This window comes from Silene latifolia, chromosome 10 (genome assembly GCF_048544455.1).
Source record: "Silene latifolia isolate original U9 population chromosome 10, ASM4854445v1, whole genome shotgun sequence".
NCBI lineage: Eukaryota > Viridiplantae > Streptophyta > Magnoliopsida > Caryophyllales > Caryophyllaceae > Silene > Silene latifolia.
The window spans coordinates 56,400,538-56,422,463 of record NC_133535.1 but is presented as its reverse complement, the minus strand read 5'-3'; the positions used below and the strand labels follow the sequence as shown (position 1 = coordinate 56,422,463).

At 37.8% G+C, this 21,926-nt stretch overlaps 1 protein-coding gene across 6 annotated transcripts; it reads left to right on the top strand.

Moving 5' to 3' along the window:
- Positions 1 to 10,120: 10,120 nt before the first annotated feature.
- Positions 10,121 to 12,384, top strand: LOC141605642 (CBL-interacting serine/threonine-protein kinase 24-like). Of its 6 annotated transcripts, none has more exons than XM_074424510.1 (5): positions 10,121 to 10,343; positions 10,846 to 10,924; positions 11,049 to 11,188; positions 11,290 to 11,405; positions 12,027 to 12,384. In XM_074424510.1, exons 1-4 carry the CDS (start codon positions 10,327 to 10,329, stop codon positions 11,402 to 11,404), a joined length of 351 nt encoding a protein of 116 aa, XP_074280611.1. In that variant the 5' UTR covers positions 10,121 to 10,326; the 3' UTR covers position 11,405; positions 12,027 to 12,384. The 6 variants fall into 6 exon arrangements, with proteins under 6 accessions (XP_074280611.1, XP_074280613.1, XP_074280608.1 ...); XM_074424512.1 differs by having other exon boundaries at positions 10,122 to 10,343; positions 12,073 to 12,384; XM_074424507.1 differs by having other exon boundaries at positions 10,287 to 10,467; positions 12,073 to 12,384.
- Positions 12,385 to 21,926: the final 9,542 nt, after the last annotated feature.

The window sequence follows — 21,926 nt, the reverse complement described above, 5'->3', positions numbered from 1 at the left end:
CAATCACCAATTGACAAATACATTGACGAGAAGCTACATGGTGGGAACTCTAATTTCTTATTAAAGTCAATTTTCGTGGAAGCTCATGATGATCTTGTTGCTTCGAGTAGAATTGTGCATGGAAGGTGGTGGGAAGGAAATCACAAGAAAGTAAAGCACAAGCAAAGATGGCACAAAAACAAAATGGTTGTGATTTACAATACTCATTACAAATTCAAAACACCGGAGATGGATAAACGTGAAGACTACATTGAAGATGATGAGCTGAAGGAAAGATCAACGGGGTGCGTAAACTGCTTCATGTTCTTAATCAAGTTTGAATCTAACTTCCAGATTTGTTTTGATCCCGGTGGCATCAAAGATTCGACTACGTGTTCGGGGTTGTTCGGGTTTATAATATTCATCTTTGATCCCGGCATACTGAGGCAAGAATTGAGGACAATTCTTTTTTAAGGGAGAGAATTTGATGCGTATGGCGGGACGATTAATAAACGACCTGATGCAAATATCGACCACATGGAAGAGGTTGTGCGTAATTTAGAGGACCAAGCAAAACCAAGCCCAAGTAATGCATTATTCACACACAAAAATTGGATGGGCTCAAATAAAAGAATGGAAATATGCGCAGTCGAGACTCAAGGCCGTGTGAACGCTGAAACCGTGTGGGAACAATGAAAGTGGCGGCATCAAGCAAGGGGAGAGGGAAGTGGCGGCATCCAACAAGGGGAGAAGAATCCTATTCTTAGTTTTTGCATTTTCAAACTAGGTAGAATAAAAGTTGACAAAATAGTCTAGTTTGTGAGTTCTATGTTCATTCATCCTAGAAACTTACAAACTAGCATTAAATGCTTGCTTGGAGGCCAAGGCTTTTGTCCTATATAAGGACCTAGCCTCCTCATTTGTAAATCATCCAAGTTGAAGAAAAAACCTTTTAGAGAGAGAAACTTGTTGTTTCAATCTTTTCAAAGAGTCGATGATTTCGAGTCTTGCCTTGAACTAAGGACGCGCTCCGCAGTTTAAGTTGAATTACTTGACGCGTTTTCGAGTAATTCCCCATTGTTATCGCTATAGGTCTAGTGATAGCAAATATCCCATTGGTTCGATCTCTTCACAAGAAATCGAAGCAAATATCCTTTTTATTCTTGCACAACATAAACACAAAAACCAAACAAAAAGACTTCCGCTTCGCCCATATCACGCCAAGTGACACGACCTGGTCGGGTTGCATCTAGTGCATTCGGATCTTTCGCCTCACTTGAATCCACAATAAAGTCTTCCGCTCCGTATACGCTTCAGATCTTACAGGATCAGTTTTACTGGCCTAGGGTGATGGGTGATGTTCAGACAGTCCTGAGAAGGTGCTCAAAATGTTAGAAAGCCAAGAGCTCCTTCCAAGCAGGACCTTACACTCCACTGCCTGTCCCTGAAAAACCTTGGGAAGATGTGAGCCTTGATTTCATTGTAGCCCTACCTAGGACACAGAGAGGCAAGGACTCAACCATGGTGGTTGTGGATAGGTTCAGCAAAATGGCTCGCTTCATAGCCTGCAAGAGAACTGAGGATACTGCCAGTGTTGCTGATTTATATCTCAAGGAAATTGTGAGGCTCCATGAGGTTCCTAAGACAATTTTATCAGACAGGGATACCAAATTTATGAGTTGCTTCTGGAAAACCCTATGAAAGCTGCTGAAGACAAAGCTCTTGTTCAGTACCTCCCACCACCCACAGACAGATGGCCAAACTGAGGTCACTAACAAAACTTTGGGGAGGATACTAAGGTGTTTAGTTAACAAGACCCTGAAGGATTGGGATTTAAAGCTTGCTGCAGCTGAATTTGCATTCAACAAAGCACCATCTACTGCTACTGGTCATAGTCCTTTTGAGGTAGTCTATGGGGTTAATCCACTTATGCCCTTGGATTTATCTTTTGTCCCAAGGGAAGAGCTTAATCCTGATGCCAAGAGAACAGGTGAACAACTACTGAAGCTACATGAAACTGTGAAAAAACAAATTGAAATGTCTAATGAACTGTACAAGAAACAATCCAAGAATCCAAGAAAGAAAAGGGAATTTGAGGTAGGAGATCTGGTCTGCCTACACCTCAGGAAAGAAATATTTCCATCAAAGAGGAAGAACAAGATTATGCCTAGGGCAGATGGTCCATTTGAGGTCTTAGAAAGGATTGGTCCAAATTCTTACAAAATTGACTTGCCAGGGGACTATGGAGTTCATGGAACATTCAATGTGGGTGATCTTAATCCATTCTATGAAGATTCTGAGAAGGAGGAGGATCCAGGCTTGAGGTCAAGCCCTGTTCAACTGGGAGGGTTGCAGCAGGAGATGTTAACCAGGCTAACACTCTTTTAGAGAATGATTAGGCACAAGCAAAGCACACCCTTGTCTTACGAGGGATGCCAGTCAGAAATCAAGCCAGCAACAGCACTCAGGCAACCTCAACTGCCAGTCCGGTTTCATCAGGCCACAAGAGCAGCAGCCACCTTGGCCGGCTAACTCTTTTTTCAACTAATATTAAATCAATCCTAAGGAGCTAGGTTCCAATCCTAAAGAATTGCATAGAAAAATCAAAACTGGAAGCAAGTTGCAGGTGGGGTAATTCAGATAAAGCAACATTACCATTTTTTGCCAAGCAAGGAAAAACTTCCAACAAAAAGACTTTGGCTTATTTCAGCTTTCCTCAGATAGCATCTTGAGCAACAGTTGGTGCCTGAATCAAGACCATTTGACCTTCACACACCCAGCCAAAGAAATCAGAAATCAAAGTACAACCTGTCACCATCATGTCTGGAGCTCTTTTGTTCTCATTTCAGTTTGCCTTAAATCATTTTGTATCCATTGTAATATATTTCCAATATTCTTGTTTGTTTCCTTAGATTAAGCTTGGCCCTTAGATGGAGTTATCTAGGGTTTTACATGTACTGAAACCTCACAGGAAGGCCTATATAAGGACCATTCCTCAGCATGTTTTAGGCACACTTTGATTAATGAAAAACCCTGATATTTCTCTCAACATTTGCAAATCTTATTAACTTTGTTGAGTCTTAGTTGTTAGTCAGACTTAATATCTTCTTGTGCTTACTTAGAAGGTGATTAAGGATCTGTGGTGTTACTTAGAATAGGTCTGTGCTTGCTTGAACTATTCTGAGTGCATTGTCTGTCTGTTGTAAGTTTGCTCTGTGTTTGCTTGAGTAAATTCATTCCAGACTCCCTAAATTATTAAGTTTAACCTCTGTGCTTGCTTAAGGGTGAATTTGATAATTATATCCTGGTTTCTAGGTCACAGAAGGAGTCATTCAATCCAATTGAGAAAACTGTCTGAGAATTAGCTTATTTCAGTCTGGTTTTCAATTCATTAAAAATACTTAGAATGTGTGTAAAATTCTGAGATTTAGCACAGTTTAAATTTATCATTTTAATTAAATTGTCACCAAGTTTCATAATTTTTCAAGTTCATTTGCTATTTTTACAAAATTCATCAAGTCAATTGCATTCCCTGAGAAGTGCTCATTGTCTGTTTCAGGGTTTGTCCAAAAAGTGTATGTCCCCATAGCTTACACTGCAATTAGCCTCACATTTTTCCTCTCCAATATTCATTCCCTCTCTCATACATCCTCATTTCCTCTTATCCATTTTTTTATTTCTTTAGTTCTAACTTCTAAGTTCTTCCTTCTCTGGTTAGGCATCAACATATATTGAACACCAGATATCGTATCACTTTATGTTTTTTTTAGTTTACTGATTTGTTTTGTTGATTCTTATTTCGACGTAGTAAAATTTTGGTTCTTTATTTAGGAATTTACTTCTTGTTTTTATTAGTTAAATCTAACAAGGTGATATTCACTGTTAGTGTAAGGCTTAGTTAAAATAGAGTTCTTATTAATTGGGGCATTGATCTTTGAATTTAGTTGACTCATTCAACATTATTTGTTCACTTAAAGGTTTTTTCTTATTAAATCATGCATTATCTATAATTACATAATCATCCCTATAAATTTAGTTGCATCATCGCTCATCAGAGCTTGAGGTCGATGGTGCAAACTATCGGCTTGAAGTGATCAGTATGTTTGAGAGTTTAATATTGACGATAAAACTCTTGGATGGTAAGCACCTTTTGATATTAGGTTGTCAATTTTTGTATGCTTGTCCAAGGGTTGATCAACAGAGAGGGTAAGTGATAGTGTCAAATTGTGACGAGTCAATAGGTTAATGTTATCACAATAAACATGCTTGATACCGGGTTTTAGTTGGACTTGTTGTAATATACCGGTTTGCACTTTTGGTTGTAATTTTAGAGTCTTAGCTTATAACTTACCAAGGCAAAGAAGGCGAGTAAAAGGAAAGCCAAGGGAATAAGTGCAAAATCAAGAGAAGCAAGTAAAAGGAAGAATTGAAGCCTTGACATGCACAAACAAGAGCCAAAATGATGAAAACTCGGTTTCACAAGGGTCAACGTCAAATGGATATATCTCGAGTTCTAGAGCTCGTATCGACGCAAGGCCAATTGGAGGTGAAAGCTTATGATCTTAGCTTTCCAACGGTAGGTCACACGCCTCGTTTGACCAAGAAACGAGAGAGATATGGCCTTCGCAAGATGCTGCTGTCAGTCTGAATGCGCAACTGCGCATAGTTGTGTGCGACTGCGCTTCTACGCGCTGCTCTGGATTTCGCAACTCTAGTTCCGTGTTTTGGGCTTTCTTAAGAGACTTAACCTAGATTCTCGTGCCTCCCTATATATATCTAGAATTTTGAGATCTAAAAGGAGACTCTTATTCTCATCATAGAACATCATATCTATCTAATTAGCAAATAATTTCTAGTAACTTGGAGAAGAAGAACAATTTATTTGGGTTGAAAGTTGTAATCTTTTAGCATTGGATGTTAATCTTTCCTCATTTCTTGGGTTTTTCTAAGGATATGGAAGGCTAATCTTCCTTTTACTTGGTGTAATTCATCCAAAATTTCAAACTTTGGTTTTGTAAGACTCTCTTAATCTCCTCTATTGTATCTATTGATCTTTCCTTATGCTTAATTCTTATGTTGAGTAGGTGAATGTTAGAATTGATCACTCTTGCATCTTATTTACCCAACTATTGCAAATTCTAGAGAAATGGTTTAATCTATCTAGGATTGTTGAAGCAAGCTTGTTGTATGTTGATTTGGTTTAAAAGATTCATGCAATAAGTAGGAAATTTCATGTCTTTTCTCATTTGTATGGTTTAATCTTGTGAGAATTGGTCCTAGCTCCTAACCTTGGCACAACCCTTAATGCTCTTGTTTGATGTATGTTCATGGTTTAATGAATTGTTGATTGAACTTGAAGAATATACATGGATGGTTTAATTTGTGTATGTTGACATCTTGGTTAGGAAGTATTGGGTAGATAATAAGAGGAGAATTATTAAAAGAGTCTAACTTTACCATTGTTGGTTGCTAAGGAAGGATTGCACCAAGTCCATCTAAATATTGAATTTTCTTGCTCACCAAGTGCTTGTGTTATTGCTTGTTAGACAAAAATTGCATTTTGCTTTGTTTCATGTCACCAATCAACTCAAAAACCCCCCTTTTCATGTCTCTCTATTGTTTGCCATTGTGAATAACCATTGTTTGTTTATAATCTTGTCTTTAGTAGTCAATAGTTTACATTTCAAGTTTTTAGCTTAAAAGACCTTCTCTTGGGACCGACCCTTACTTGCACTATATTACTTTATCATTTAGAGTAGTCTAGAGTATAGTTTGGCTTATAAATTGTTAATTTGGTAGGTTAATTCTAGTATATTAACGACCTAGTTTATTGCTTATCAAATTTTGGCGCCGTTGCCGGGGAAGGGCAACATAGCTAAAGCTTGTTTTTAACTATTGGTATTTAATTAGTGGAGTTAGTCTTTGTAAATACTAGGACTCATTTATTTGTCATAGATTATTTACTTGTTTGATTAAATGGCTCATATCTACTTTCCACAAGATGAGGGTGAATTGTTTTGCAATTACTTTGATAGAGTTGAGCAATATGTCTTGCAATGCAATTATTCTTATGAATTATGGGAGCTTGTCCATTTGGTCTATTATGGTTTAAATGAGGAGTGTAAGTTTCATGTGCATTGCTTGAGTAATGGAAAATTCCGTGAAGGGAATTATGAGGATCAATGGGAACTTTTTCAATATCTTGCCCATGACACTAGAGAACGGGAGTTGCAAAACTCTTCAATAGAAATCCAAGAATTGCTTCAAGTTATTATCAAGGGTCAAAAGGAAATGAATCGAAATTTTGATGAACAAATAGAGCCCAACACGTTGGAAATGGACATCTTCAATAGCCAAATGAACCAAATTCGTGGTGATAATGGAAATAAAATCGATGAAGAGGTTCTTCACACTTTAGACAATGAGTGTTTTGATGATGGTTTCTTTGATAAAGAGAATGAATGTGAGGTTGAAGACCCTTGTCCCCTTAATCTTGATACGAGCTACTCTTATAAAGAGTATTGTTTTTGGGATGATGAGAAGGATGCTTATGTTTTCACCACACTTCCATGTCACTCCCCCGTTGTGCTATCTACCGACACCTTATGCACTAGTGATGATGGTTCCTCGAGTAATAGTCATGTGGATGAGGACAACTCATCGGTCCTTAGTGGCCTTGATGAAGAGTTGTCGTGTGAAGAGTCATTGGGTCAAATTGTTGAAAAAGATGAACATGAGGGAAGTAAGGTTGAGGAAGAGGTTGTTTGCACCTTTGATAACTCTTATTTTGAGGGTTTATTTGATGAGGAAAATGATATGTGTGACTTGAAACCTTCTTTGACCTTGTCATCCATTGAGATCCCTATTCACATTCCTTGTACCGAAGTTGATGCCTCACATCTTGGTAACAACTCCTTGGTTCGTAGTAACTCTTGCCCGGAATTTACCCTTGTGAAATCAAGGAGTGAGGTGTTTGAGAAGAATGACCAAGAAGCAATGATTTTTGAGGTGGTTGGGATAGAAAAAGAGAAGGTGGAGGCTCTTGAAGACATGATTTGGGAACCTCCAAAGCCTATGAAACTTGTAAGTATGGGGGTCAAGGAAGATGCTAAAGAAGAAATGAAAAATGAGTTTGTAGAGGTATACCCCCTCAAGGAGGAACCACCTCAAATTTGTTTTGAAAAGCCATCAAGCTTATCACCCAAAGAAGCTCATGAATCCCCTTATTCTTACTTGGTCTTCACCAAGTCCATTCCATCATTCAAAGAGCCTTATCGTGACAAGAAACCGTTCCTTGGGTATGAAAACTTGAGACACTTATCTTGTGTTTACTATTTCCTTACTTATGCTTGCTATGTGGGTGATCTATGCTATGGTCATGCCTCTTGTTTATGGGCTAGTGTGTATGACAAGTTACTAAGGGCGTTGCGTTGTTCCGCTCTTGATTCTTGAAGAAGAAAAATGTTGAAAAGGCGTCGAGCAAACGACGAAAACCAAAAGCGCTTTACGGGAGGCAACCCGTACTCCTACATTTCTTTACTCTCCTTTGCATTTCTAGTACTCTCCTCCACATTGAGGACAATGTGGAAACTAAGTGTGGGGGAGGAGTTTGATTGCAACACATGTAAGTTTTATTTCATGTTTTGATGCATATTTTTGAAAAAAAAAAAAAAAAAAATTGAAAATTGGAAATTCCGGCTAGGTGAAAACCCACAAGGGTGGGCACCTAGGCAAGATTGGAAAAGGTGGCCGAGGACGGAATGAAAACCCGAAAGGGCATTCCGGGCAAAATGAAGAATCGAGTTGCGAGCCACCATTGAGAGGAAAGGAAAAAGCTAAGGTGAAAACCCGAAAGGGCACCTTAGGCAAAATGAGGGATTTTCAAACAAAAAAAAAGTCGAAAAATTGAAAATTGTAACACCAAAAAGATGGAGGGATAAGAAGGGAGTGATAAGGAGGGTCTTGGAAGGAGGTTAGGTCTAGAATTTAATTTATTTTGAGTCACAAGAACTTGTCCCAAATTGGTGGATTTTTGATTTGGCTACTTGTGTTGTTGATGCTTAATGGAGTTTGGCCGACCAAGTAGCACAATTTTCATATATGGAGTGATAAGGGGGTGTTATAAGTAGTGATGAGTTGTGATTGATAGGAGGATTTTGATGGGTCACTTTGCTATTGTTTTGGGATAAGACAAGAGTGACTATTACTACTTCTTTGGTGATATAAGAAGGGTGGAGTTGCATGATGTGTCGGAGTTGGAGTTGTGTCGTGTCTTGTGTGAGGGATGGTATAAGGAGGGTGAGTGAGTGAAGAGTGTGTGCAAAAACTTTGAGTCTAGATTTTCTTTTTAATCGGTGGATTGTTCAAGAGGGAGACATAAGAAGGAAGAGGTAAGGGAAGAGTGATCGGATTCTCCTACACTCACTTGATGGACTTGTGTACCTCCCTACTTAGTCTTGAGTTTTACTCGGGACGAGTAAAGTCCAAGTGTGGGGGAATTTGATAGTGTCAAATTGTGACGAGTCAATAGGTTAATGTTATCACAATAAACATGCTTGATACCGGGTTTTAGTTGGACTTGTTGTAATATACCGGTTTGCACTTTTGGTTGTAATTTTAGAGTCTTAGCTTATAACTTACCAAGGCAAAGAAGGCGAGTAAAAGGAAAGCCAAGGGAATAAGTGCAAAATCAAGAGAAGCAAGTAAAAGGAAGAATTGAAGCCTTGACATGCACAAACAAGAGCCAAAATGATGAAAACTCGGTTTCACAAGGGTCAACTTCAAATGGATATATCTCGAGTTCTAGAGCTCGTATCGACGCAAGGCCAATTGGAGGTGAAAGCTTATGATCTTAGCTTTCCAACGGTAGGTCACACGCCTCGTTTGACCAAGAAACGAGAGAGATATGGCCTTCGCAAGATGCTGCTGTCAGTCTGAATGCGCGGCACTGCGCAAGCATAGTTGTGCGCAGCCTGCGCTTCTACGCGCTGCTCTGGATTTCGCAACTCTAGTTCCGTGTTTTGGGCTTTCTTAAGAGACTTAACCTAGATTCTCGTGCCTCCCTATATATATCTAGAATTTTGAGATCTAAAAGGAGACTCTTATTCTCATCATAGAACATCATATCTATCTAATTAGCAAATAATTTCTAGTAACTTGGAGAAGAAGAACAATTTATTTGGGTTGAAAGTTGTAATCTTTTAGCATTGGATGTTAATCTTTCCTCATTTCTTGGGTTTTTCTAAGGATATGGAAGGCTAATCTTCCTTTTACTTGGTGTAATTCATCCAAAATTTCCAACTTTGGTTTTGTAAGACTCTCTTAATCTCCTCTATTGTATCTATTGATCTTTCCTTATGCTTAATTCTTATGTTGAGTAGGTGAATGTTAGAATTGATCACTCTTGCATCTTATTTACCCAACTATTGCAAATTCTAGAGAAATGGTTTAATCTATCTAGGATTGTTGAAGCAAGCTTGTTGTATGTTGATTTGGTTTAAAAGATTCATGCAATAAGTAGGAAATTTCATGTCTTTTCTCATTTGTATGGTTTAATCTTGTGAGAATTGGTCCTAGCTCCTAACCTTGGCACAACCCTTAATGCTCTTGTTTGATGTATGTTCATGGTTTAATGAATTGTTGATTGAACTTGAAGAATATACATGGATGGTTTAATTTGTGTATGTTGACATCTTGGTTAGGAAGTATTGGGTAGATAATAAGAGGAGAATTATTAAAAGAGTCTAACTTTTACCATTGTTGGTTCTTAAGGAAGGATTGCACCAAGTCCATCTAAATATTGAATTTTTTTTTGCTCACCAAGTCTTTGTGTTATTCTTGTTAGACAAAAATTGCATTTTGCTTTGTTTCATGTCACCAATCAACTCAAAAACCCCCTTTTCGTATCTCTCTATTGTTTTATAATTGTGAATAACAATTTGTTTGTTTATAATCTTGTCTTTAGTAGTCGATAGTTTACATTTCAAGTTTTTAGGCTTAAAAGACCTTCTCTTTAATTCCACCCTTACTTGCACTATATTACTTTATCATTTAGAGTAGTCTAGAGTATAGTTTGGCTTATAAATTGTTAATTTGGTAGGTTAATTCTAGTATATTAACGACCTAGTTTATTGCTTATCAGTAAGCAATAACAAAGTGAATTTTTCCTAAAGTTCTACATATTATATCAACAATTACACCAAAATCGCTACCCAATTGTTCTAAAATAGATACACATATAATTTTAGTAATTCGAAGTAGGAAAGAAGTGGTCAAATATATTTAATTTTTTCCTGTATTAACAAAGAGGTGGTTGTTAATTTTATAATGGATTGAATCGCTATTGTGATGACTGTTTTGACCTTGTAAGTTTCTGATACGCACATTGACTTATTGGGTGGTGAATAGGATGAGAGTGGTGTTTATCATTTTGTTTATGTTTTGGGTTTCATATCTGATTTATGTTGATGTCATTGACATTGGTACTGGGTAAGTGCATCTGTTATCTTAATCCCTGTTTAATTATAGTGATTAGGTGGGTTGTTGTTGTCGCACGGTGGTGTCCTTGTCATTGGTTCTAACTTATATGAGACAAGCTGCATGTGTGGTGTACCTGTCAATGATGATTTCTTTCATGTTGTTAATGTTAGGTGGTTATTTTTGTGTTTTTATGGATTTGAGGGATTGGGAATAATTTATAACTATCTACCATTGTATTCAAGGGAGGGAGAGAATGTTCTTTGTATATTCACAAGAGTAGTTTGTTTCTTTTTCATCTTTATGATAGTTTCTTCATCATTTATTTGGATTTCATGGATTTACTGGTACGATTTATGTTATATAATGTTATTCTCCCCCTTTCTGCAGCGAATCTGAATGGAGGAGATTAAGGATGATGAGTGGTTCCAACCTTGATGACATATATGCCGTCTTTGATGACACTCAAGTGAGTCTCGGATCTTTACCGAATTTTGTACTTATGATTGCTCAGATGAGTTTGATAATTTAATTTCTGCTACTTGTGCTTGAGCTGTGTTGAAGCGTACTTGTCAATGGTATGAGCATTGTAGGAACAGGAAGATAGTCAACATGCAAAGAATGACCTTGATCCGTTAGTTCTCAATGCATTTGACCTCATTATCCTGTCACAAGGATCAAATCATGAAACTCTAGTTGATAAAAGTAGGGTATGGATCCACTCTCATGCAGTGTAAGGGTTTATACCAATATACTCCATATACATGGCTTTGCATGAAACTCTTTTACCGTTCCACCAGTTAAAAGTTCGAATTTTGATTTGTTTTCTTGCAGGATTGGTGACACATCAAACAAGATCTATTTCTCAGAAACCAGCAAAAGTGGTCTTATCAAGTATGGAAGTAGTTGTACAGTCAATGAGTTTCTAGACAAGTATTCGAAACTTTAAGGTAGGCTTTGTCATACTATTGCCAATTGCTGCTACACATTTGTCTACGTTTCTCATGGTGGACATTCAAAGAATAGTCGGCGATCAAAATGAGTACTTCAATGTGATTCATGTTTCTAGGCGTTTTTGTTATACAACTTCTTAAACTGTTAAATGGACAGTGATTAACTCATCTATTAGCTTGTTCCTATCATACAACATGTGCTTTGCCTGTTTCGGGGTTTTTCATTCTCCTCATTAAAAATTGCCTTACAGTCCCTAAAGTGAGTAGATTGTTAATCGTCATTGTGATCAGTATGTTCACTTGGATCATGGTCTCACAAAAATTGATCAAAAATCAATCATCTTATTCTCGGGCCGGCCTTATCTGCCTGACCGACCCTTAATTTGGATCAGGTGCCTGAGTCAAAGTTGTGATACAATTAAGATTGCTGCCATTTATACGACTTAATTCAATGTTTGTAATGATGTTTAAGATTCGTTTCAACAGCTCGTACATTAGTCTTGATAAGAAAAAAGTTCTCGCATTCATCTTTATATATCTAAACCTTTGTTTTGAATTATGACTCCAATTTCTATTTACCTCTATAATTTGGCAAAAACTTAACATGCTATATTGCAGATTTGTCCATGTACTATTTTAATGTTGCTGGGATATCCTTGTTCAGATCTCACGCTGCATATGTGTTCATGTACTGTCTGTCTCTCTTCGTTTCATGGGTTTGTTCATGCCACTCAAGCAAAAATCAGCGGTCATAGGAGTTATTGTTCAAAGTTCAAATGTTTGGTTCATCGCTGTCATGGTGGCTGTTGCAACTGGTGTCCAGTTAAGATATTAGCATGGTGCATGTACTCCATAAAAGTCGGTTCAACTTAGAGATATTTAATAGAGATTGCATTACTCAATTGTTGTTGGATGTAAAAATTTATCTATGTTGTGATTTATAAATGATACATGAAATTTGCCTTTTTGCCGTTTTGAATAGAACGTGTTTGGTTCGAATAAAATATTTTTTTAATCATTCTTCTTGGACATAAAACATTTATTGATTAGAACTTCTTTGAAAGTGTTAGTTTCTACTAACAATTGAATAAAATGTATGACTATTTACTACTGCTTATTGAGTTTGGAGGCCGAATTATTGTGCATGTGCTGTTTTGTACAAGGATTGGTTAGGTGCAGTTTCTCGGGGGACCTGTTATTTCAATATGAAACATTGGTTGGTTGTTCACAATGCTATGCCATTTGAGTTTTTTGAGATCGGTATAGGACGGCTAGAAGGTTTGTTCACTTACTGCCCACCAAATGTTGTGCATACTACTTTGAGGGGTAATTTAATACTTTGTCATATGATGGGTAACTTACTAATCTAATTTCATTATTGTTCACTTGTCATCTAATGACACAACTGACGAATGGTCTCCTCCCCTCTCCTTGGTCTTTGTGTCAAAAGCAAAGATAAATAAATGTCCGGGGCATAGGGAGTAAAACTTTATCCGTAATTAAATGGTGATTCTTGGATACCAGGAAGGCAGCTATTTCTTTTGAGACAATCGCATATTTATATAAGACATACAATTAGCAATGTTTGGCTTAAAGTAAATCACAAAAAACACTGTCTACACTTTTCCTAAACTGATATATTGTGTTATTTAGAATTGTCGGAATTTTGATTGTCTGTGTTCTACGATTATCACGAGTTGCTAGGTTAGTGCTTTGGTATCTCGTGTATATGACTACGATTATCATGAGTACCTCATGTATGGTAAAGCAGATATTTCTTACTACAAGCCTTTATATACTTCTCAATTGACGATATTTACTTGTAGGTGACTATAAAAATCCTTACTACTAGAGAAATGTTGATCCCTGGACAACTACAGAGTACGGTGAATGCGATAGTATTCAGTAAGTCTAAAGTAGTCAGCTTGAAAATGGTACCAACAAAAGTGATGTAGGGTGTGAGAATAGGTCTGAAAATAGTGAGCTTTAAAATCCAAATCATTTATACTTTTTTTAGTTTGGATTGCGTGTAAATTAGTATTGTTGTACTTTATCTACTTATATGGCGGGTGTGGATTGTGTTTCAGATACACAAGATTCTTACGATTTTGTATGAATATTAATGATAAAAAGTTTTTGCTAATCATCCCAATCTCCGTGCGCAACGATTGTTATGTGAATATTATATGCAAGTTTGATATTTTTAAATTAGACGGAGTGGTCCTTAGGACCTTGCACGCAACGATTGTTATGTGAATATGCGTTATACTTAATGATGGGCATATCAGTTTATTCGTAAGCTAAGATTTAAGCTAAATGTTTTCAAAAAAGACGGAGATGGTCCTTGGAACTCCGCGCGCAACGCGCGCGGAGAACGAATTAGTCATGTAAAAACATGCAAAAATGCAATAAAAATAAGAATACTATTATGGCCTCCTAATCTAGCTAATCTAATTAACTAGGCTATTACAAATTAGAAACCAACTCCTTGATCCCTAATGGATCTTCGTCGAAACCCCTTTCCGAATTGTCTCCGTCTTGGGAAATCGCCGGTCTTTTTAATAATTAAGTACAAATGTAAAATTAAATTACATAACAATGCCTATTATACATTTGTACGAAAAAAACAGACTTATTAATTATTATAAACAAACCAGTATTGTAACACCCCCATACTCCAAGTGCCTTACCAGGACCACTCAGGTATAAAGATGCTACCATCTCGGTTACCCGAGGCATAATAATCATAAGACAATGAAGAAACATACTTTATTAAACAAGTTAAGTGATTACATAACAAAACCAACTGTAAGCAAAATACAACTGCTCTCAAACTATAAACCAACAAAAAGGAACTGTCCTAACAAACACAGCGGAAGACTAAAGACTCTGATATGTGATGACTCCATCCCCAGCTAGATCCCACGCGTATCCAAGATATACCTTGCAACAATCGCTCACCACCCCGAATGGATCACCACGAGTTTTTAAAACATTTAAACGGGGTCGAGTACTAATCACACAATTTATATACATATCAACAATCCGATAAAGCACATTGACTCACACCGTCACACATACAATCACACCAATCCCAACAATCTCAATCACCGACCGTCCCCTTTGGACCACCACGCCGATGGGGGACCGCAGCCGTACCCACCAAATCCCCGCTCCACATAGTGAGCGATAACCCTGTCCATTAATGTGCACATCCCTTCGTGGCGGGTTCCACGAAGGCGAAACTAGGGCGTGAAGCCACTCCCAAGTGACCCCACTCGGCCCGAGGACACGCCTCGAGAACCACAGACAACAATCACAAACACAATCGCAATCACAACCGTCACCATACAATTACTATATCAAATAACCAAACACAACGCATCAACCAATATCCCATTATGGGACTAATCGAGTAGGAAGTCCTACCCGGTAAGCACACAATCGACGGTCTCTCTCTTTGAATCAAAAAGCTTCCTCTATGAACCCTCCTCCTATCATACAACACATAAAGGCTACCAAATCACATACTACACATAAACCCCCAAATCTCTAAATTAGGGTTTAACCAAATCAAAGGAAAGACAATAAAAAGGGTACATAGATCTTACCCTCGACGCAAGGAACTCAACGGTATAAGCAACCCTAAGAATCGACCTTCCAAACTCCGGGGATTGCTAATTATGTGATTAGGATGAAGAACTTGCTTGCTTTCTCTCTTAAACAGTAAGGTTTTGCAAAAGTGATTTAGAATAATGACGATAAAGCTTATATACCTTAATCGCGTAATTAACAAAACCCGAGAAAAATCCCCGTAAAACCGGACACTCGATCGAGTACCCGAGATACTCGATCGAGTACCCCCTTACTCGATCGAGTACCCACGCTACTCGATCGAGTACCCAACAGGTCAGAAACTATTTTAAAACGCAACTCACCCTTACTCGACAGAGTAAGGCCTACTCGATAGAGTACCCAAAGACTTATAAATACGGAGTATTACAGTCTTCCCTCCTTAAAAAGAACTTCGTCCCCGAAGTTCAACCCATACATAAAAACAACCATACTGACTCGACCAAGACACAACAACTTAGCTAAGGACTCAAGAACTCGACCGAACATAGAACATGAACTCTTAACACCCACACCACCAACTATGTTTACTTCCACATATATATCTCTCACGACACCAACTCCATGCATAACCAACTACCATCCTCTAATGCTGCTAGCTCCATAATATCATCAACTATCAAATCCAATACCAAGACACTCATAGACATCAAACGGAATGTTACATTCTACCACCCTTAAAAAGGAACTTCGTCCTCGAAGTTTACTCACACTCGTAACCTCATCACCCAACTGTCAACACTAGTGAAATATTCTCACACTCCTAAACATCACGCTACTACAAGCACGGTCATGACCTTTAATAAAATCACCCACAACACGAATCGATCTTATATTCTACATCAAGACTCAACTTCCGAATATATTATCATATGTACAACCATCAAAATCTGTTTTATCGCATCCTACTCCTCTTAAGACAAATGTTACGTCCTCGTAACTCACTAATACCCAAACCATATCTATATCTCATTACCCTCTGTACCACCACATGTCAAAGATAACCGTCTATAACCCAAACACTCACCATTCTTATATCCAAGGCTCCCATACATAAACATTTCTCATTCCTCAACTCATTCGGCATAGCACCTAACCTATACCATAAACTCGTAGCAAATCACCATACCCACTCTTCATTATTACTGCCAAACAACATACCTCTCTATGTAAGGCACTTATCTCCCAGAAGCATAACTCACGATCCATACTCGTTACGTACACGCACACTAGATCCTCAAGTTCTTTCTTTCATTACCGTAAAACTCATACACAACTTAACATGACACTAATTCCCCAAACACCCTACACTCACTGTCTCAACAAAAGATTATGAACTACCTGCCGCTTTCAGATCATTACAACACATGTTCCACGAATCATTTTCCATTACCATGTCTACCGATGTCTCATCCGAAAACAAGATCAAAATTATCAGTAACAACCTCTCACAACCGTGTCCCATCAACAGAATATCACTATAACATGACAACAACGAAAACATATACAACTCTATTTCATATCATATTCTACCTCATTCCCAACTTAACATGGTAAAGAAAACATCAATCAACAGACAATTTGTCTATCTCGCACAAACCGAAACTCGAGGGAGCAACATCAAACAAAACAACAATCTATGTATAATGGTATGTACTTTCGAAACTCGAATCATAATCATCCCGCCTACTCCACCACAACCGGTGACGGCATCACAACACCGCCACCAACACCACACCGTAGTGCGAAAATACCCGCATCACAAAGCACTATGTACCGTGCCCGGATCACCACCCGAGGCACCACAACCACACCGATAGACATCACAATCGCATACAATTCCCTTAAATCGACTCAAAGATAACTTCTCGACAAGAAAAACTTACTCAAATCGACTTTATTAAATCACCACGCAACATATTATATGGATAAACAGATAAGCATCTCATGAACATCATTTCTACCATTTCACGGAATACACATGTGTTATCAATACACATAAAATTATAACTAGCCATGTCAAATCAATCAAATTATTACCTTTTTGGATATCATTCAATTAAATTACCGTGTCCAACATATATATTACCGAACATTCATAAAACAACTTTATAATTATCACACCATACCACTTCTTGTGAGGTCGAACCTCACACTAACATTTACACATAACATAGACTCGTAATCACAACCAACTAGTCAATCCTGACCACGTAAGTTACCACTCGATAAAGGTTACATGTCGCCCGAGTTTAACTCATATGCCCCTCATAACATATTCCCCCATTCGCACAACCATCACTTCCCGCCAAATATAACCATACCTTTACTATTCAACTATTAGCATCCGCCTCATCTAACCACATCTTATACCCTCTCCCAATCATACACAACAATCAGGTCCCTACCAAATCAACCTCTTTAGAATTGCTACCTTTCTAATATACCATCACTCTTAACCACTAGTGACAACACCACAATGCCACCACTGCTCGTATATCAACCTCTTACACTCATATCAACATAACATGGTTTTTCTCCTATTTTTGGTTAACATTCCAAATAACGAACATCAAACCCATCCACAAAATTATCTCAACATTATTCCCAATACTATCTTATTTGTATTGTCATCCAACTCTCCACCAAATATCTCGTATCGTGCCAATACTCCACCAACTTCTTACTCCCTTAATTCCTCGAAACTCATTATCAATCATGTTGTCCTGAAACTCCTATATAACCTTTAGCTAACATCCTCATGATACTATCACACATTTCGATGATTCCTTACCTTTATATCACATAACTCCGGTGAACATTTTCCTCAGCTTACTTTTACCCTTCTTTCCTCTTTACACTCAATAATACCAATTAATAGTCCAACTCCTTATTCCTTCTAGCTAACTCTTTAGAAATCCAGTTACCCCTTCGTTGCTCCAAAACTCAAATTCCATTATTTTCTACCGACATCATCTCACTCTTTCTTACCATGGATCTTCTCTTATTATGCTATCACTAACACTTGCCACTAATCTATCCATAGAATCAACGTTTAATGTTCAAACAATTGCATCTCCCTTTTTACATCTCTAGAAATCAGAATTCATTTAATACCGTTAATTACCCAAGGAAATCACACAGTAGTTTCATCTTTTAATAAACCAAACCTCCCAAACTCACTCACTGTCTACAAATACACCTCGTGACATGTCTCCACAAAGTTCACTATATATTACTCTTCTCAACCCCTTTAAACGAACTTTCACTACATATATCCATAACCCACACGACTCCTAACCATTTCCCTCCATAATTCTTTACACATCTCAAGCTGCCACTATCCACATCCTTACTTTCAATCTTTTATTCTCACGTTCATTATACTCACATCATCCCTTGCCCATATTTAGTTACTTTTACATTACTCAACACACAATCATATCACTCATCCTGTCTCGCAAAACGTGCGCCCTGCCTCAATAAACCATACCAATCTTCCTTTTCTTTTTCCACCGTCTATCATAATCACATATAACTCATGTCCTCCCCAGCGAACTCATACTCATCATAAGTGCCACTCTTTACATCATAAGATTGGGTAACTTACGCTTCAGGACCAACACATACGTAAAACAATGCATAAAGAAGTAATACAACACCTTTGAATTAAACATAATATGTAACGAATGTCAAAAGATAAACATATGACCCGAAACTCGCATATGACCTGCAGAGACCCCACTCGATCGAGTACCAGAACCTACTCGATCGAGTTGAGGCTACTCGATCGAGTGCCCAATCATGCTCGATCGAGTGCCCCGACTCCAGAACCCAAACAGACCTTCTGATCTCTGACTTACTCGACCGAGTAGCCCGGCTACTCGATCGAGTGACCCCATACTCGATCGAGTGCCCGAGGTACTCGATCGAGTGCCCAAAAACACGATTCTGGTCAAAATAACGACAAATACTCACTCGATCGAATCAAACCCACTCGATCGAGTCATGCAGACTCGTGAATACTACCCGCATGTTATCTCACATACCCCAACGTACTATGCATTCATTATTATTTCAACATTATGATTACAACTACGCATTCAAATCTGCACGACTCCTCATACAATCAACAAAATAATCTACTTCTTGTTATCAAGTGCCACGTTATAAACAACCATCATGCTTTTCATCCAATTCGTTATACAAAACACATATCATTGAACCTCTATTCTTCATGTTACTACTTACCAAAAGCCAAACATTACCATCTATCATGCTCATATAACATTCAACTTTCAATCATGTATTACCCGCATGTTTTAAACTTTCATAACTTTTCATAACACAAACCACACCCATGCACTACAAATCCTATTTCCATGTTACTAATACAACAACATTACAAATCCACTTCATCACATAAACACTTCCATAATCAAGAAATTCATATCCTTACGAAATTGCCACTTCATCTTTTCCAATCAATTCATCTAGTTCAATCATATACTTCATCTAACAAGCGCATATGATACGATAGTAGACAATTATACGAACTTAATATATAGCTTTACGCAAACAAAACTACGAAAACAAATCTTATCACACCCCCTAACCATATGTTATTAGGATTGCCTCATTATAAACCATTCGTCCTGCAACATCATTATTCATCACACATCATCATATACGAACTACTTTCTTTTTCTACCATATCATTCATCATTCTCATATACTTTTCCAACGATTCCAACCAACATGTAAACCAACTATCATGCAACATGCTTTCAACAAACCATATACAAAATCACATCGTCACCATCTTTGTCTACACATTCCCCATTCTCCACAATCATACATCCACTGGTTCATACCACACATTACTATATAGATACACAATACACAAGGTAAACACATAGCGATCCCGACTCGTATCCCAAGGTGACCGGTTCAAAATTATAGGGCGAGTTCGCGACTTTAGGACGTCTCCCAAGTCTTTGCATTAGCTCCTACAACCTTTACCCCGGGTTCATTTTAATTGACTCCCTATATTCATTGGATTTATTGGTTACGGGTTTCGGGATCGTCGCTCGATACCATTTGTAACACCCCATACTCCAAGTGCCTTACCAGGACCACTCGGGTATAAAGATGCTACCATCTCGGTTACCCGAGGCATGATAATCATAAGACAATGAAGAAACATACTTTATTAAACAAGTTAAGTGATTACATAACAAAACCAATGTAAGCAAAATACAATTTGCTCTCAAACTATAAACCAACAAAAAGGAACTGTCCTAACAAAACACGGCGGAAGACTAAAGACTCGATATGTGATGACTCCATCCCTGACTAGATCCCACGCGTATCCAAGATATACCGCAAGCAATCGCTCACCACCCCGAATGGATCACCACGTTTTTAAAACATTTAAACGGGTCAAGTACTAATCACACAATTTATATACATATCAACAATCCGATAAACAGACAGCTCACACCGTCACACATACAATCACACCAATCCCAACAATCTCAATCACCGACCGTCCTTTGGACCCACCACGCGATGGGGGACCGCGGCCGTACCCACCAAATCCCCGCTCCACATAGTGAGCGATAACCCTGTCCATTAATGTGCACATCCCTTCTGTGGCGGGTTCCACATAAGGCGAAACTAGGGCGTGAAGCCACTCCCGCAAGTGACCCCACTCAGCCGAGGACACGCCTCGAGAACCACAGACAACAATCACAAACACAATCGCAATCACAACCGTCACCATACAATTACTATATCAAATAACCAAACACAACGCATCAACCAATATCCCATTATGGGACTAATGCGAGTAGGAAGTCCTACCGGTAAGCACACAATCGACGGTCTCTCTTCTTTGAATCAAAAAGCTTCCTCTATGAACCCTCCTCCTATCATACAACACATAAAGGCTACCAAATCACATACTACACATAAACACCCAAATCTCTAAATTAGGGTTTAACCAAATCAAAGGAAAGACAATAAAAGGGTACATAGATCTTACCCTCGACGCAAGGAACTCAACGGTATAAGCAACGCTAAGAATCGACCTTCCAAACTCCGGGGATTGCTAATTATGCGATTAGGATGAAGAACTTGCTTGCTTTCTCTCTTAAACAGTAATTTAGGTTTTGCAAAAGTGATTTAGAATAATGACGATAAAGCTTATATACCTTAATCGCGTAATTAACAAAACCCGAGAAAACTCCCCGTAAAACCGGACACTCGATCGAGTACCCACGCTACTCGATCGAGTACCCAACAGGTCAGAAACTATTTTAAAACGCAACTCACCCTTACTCGACAGAGTAAGGCCTACTCGATAGAGTACCCAAAGACTTATAAATACGGAGTATTACAAGTATTCCCATACATTTCAGGTAATACCGATTAACTAACTAGGTCATAGTAGGTACAAAATTACATTAATAAATTACATACATAAATTAAGTGACATTCATTCAAAAAATGTAGTAATTAATTTAAAATAAAATGCTATAAAAAAATCATGCCAAATCGTCATTTTACCAATATTTGATATTTGAGCTCGGTTTTAGGAATTTCGCGATTTTTAAACCATTAAAATCACAAATCACCACTTAAAACATTTTTAAGCTCAAACTAATTGTCTAAACTGATTTTGAACTCAAAAATTAGTCCCCAATAATTTATTGAAGATTAATTAGTTTAATTTTATTTTATTTGCTAATTATATCATTTTATCATAACTATAATGAAATATATCCAAATTAATCATAACTATTATGAGAAATTTTAAAAAAAAAATTGTGAATTTTGAACCATTTCCAGAAACCCAAAATAGTCATAAAAGTTGCCCAAAAA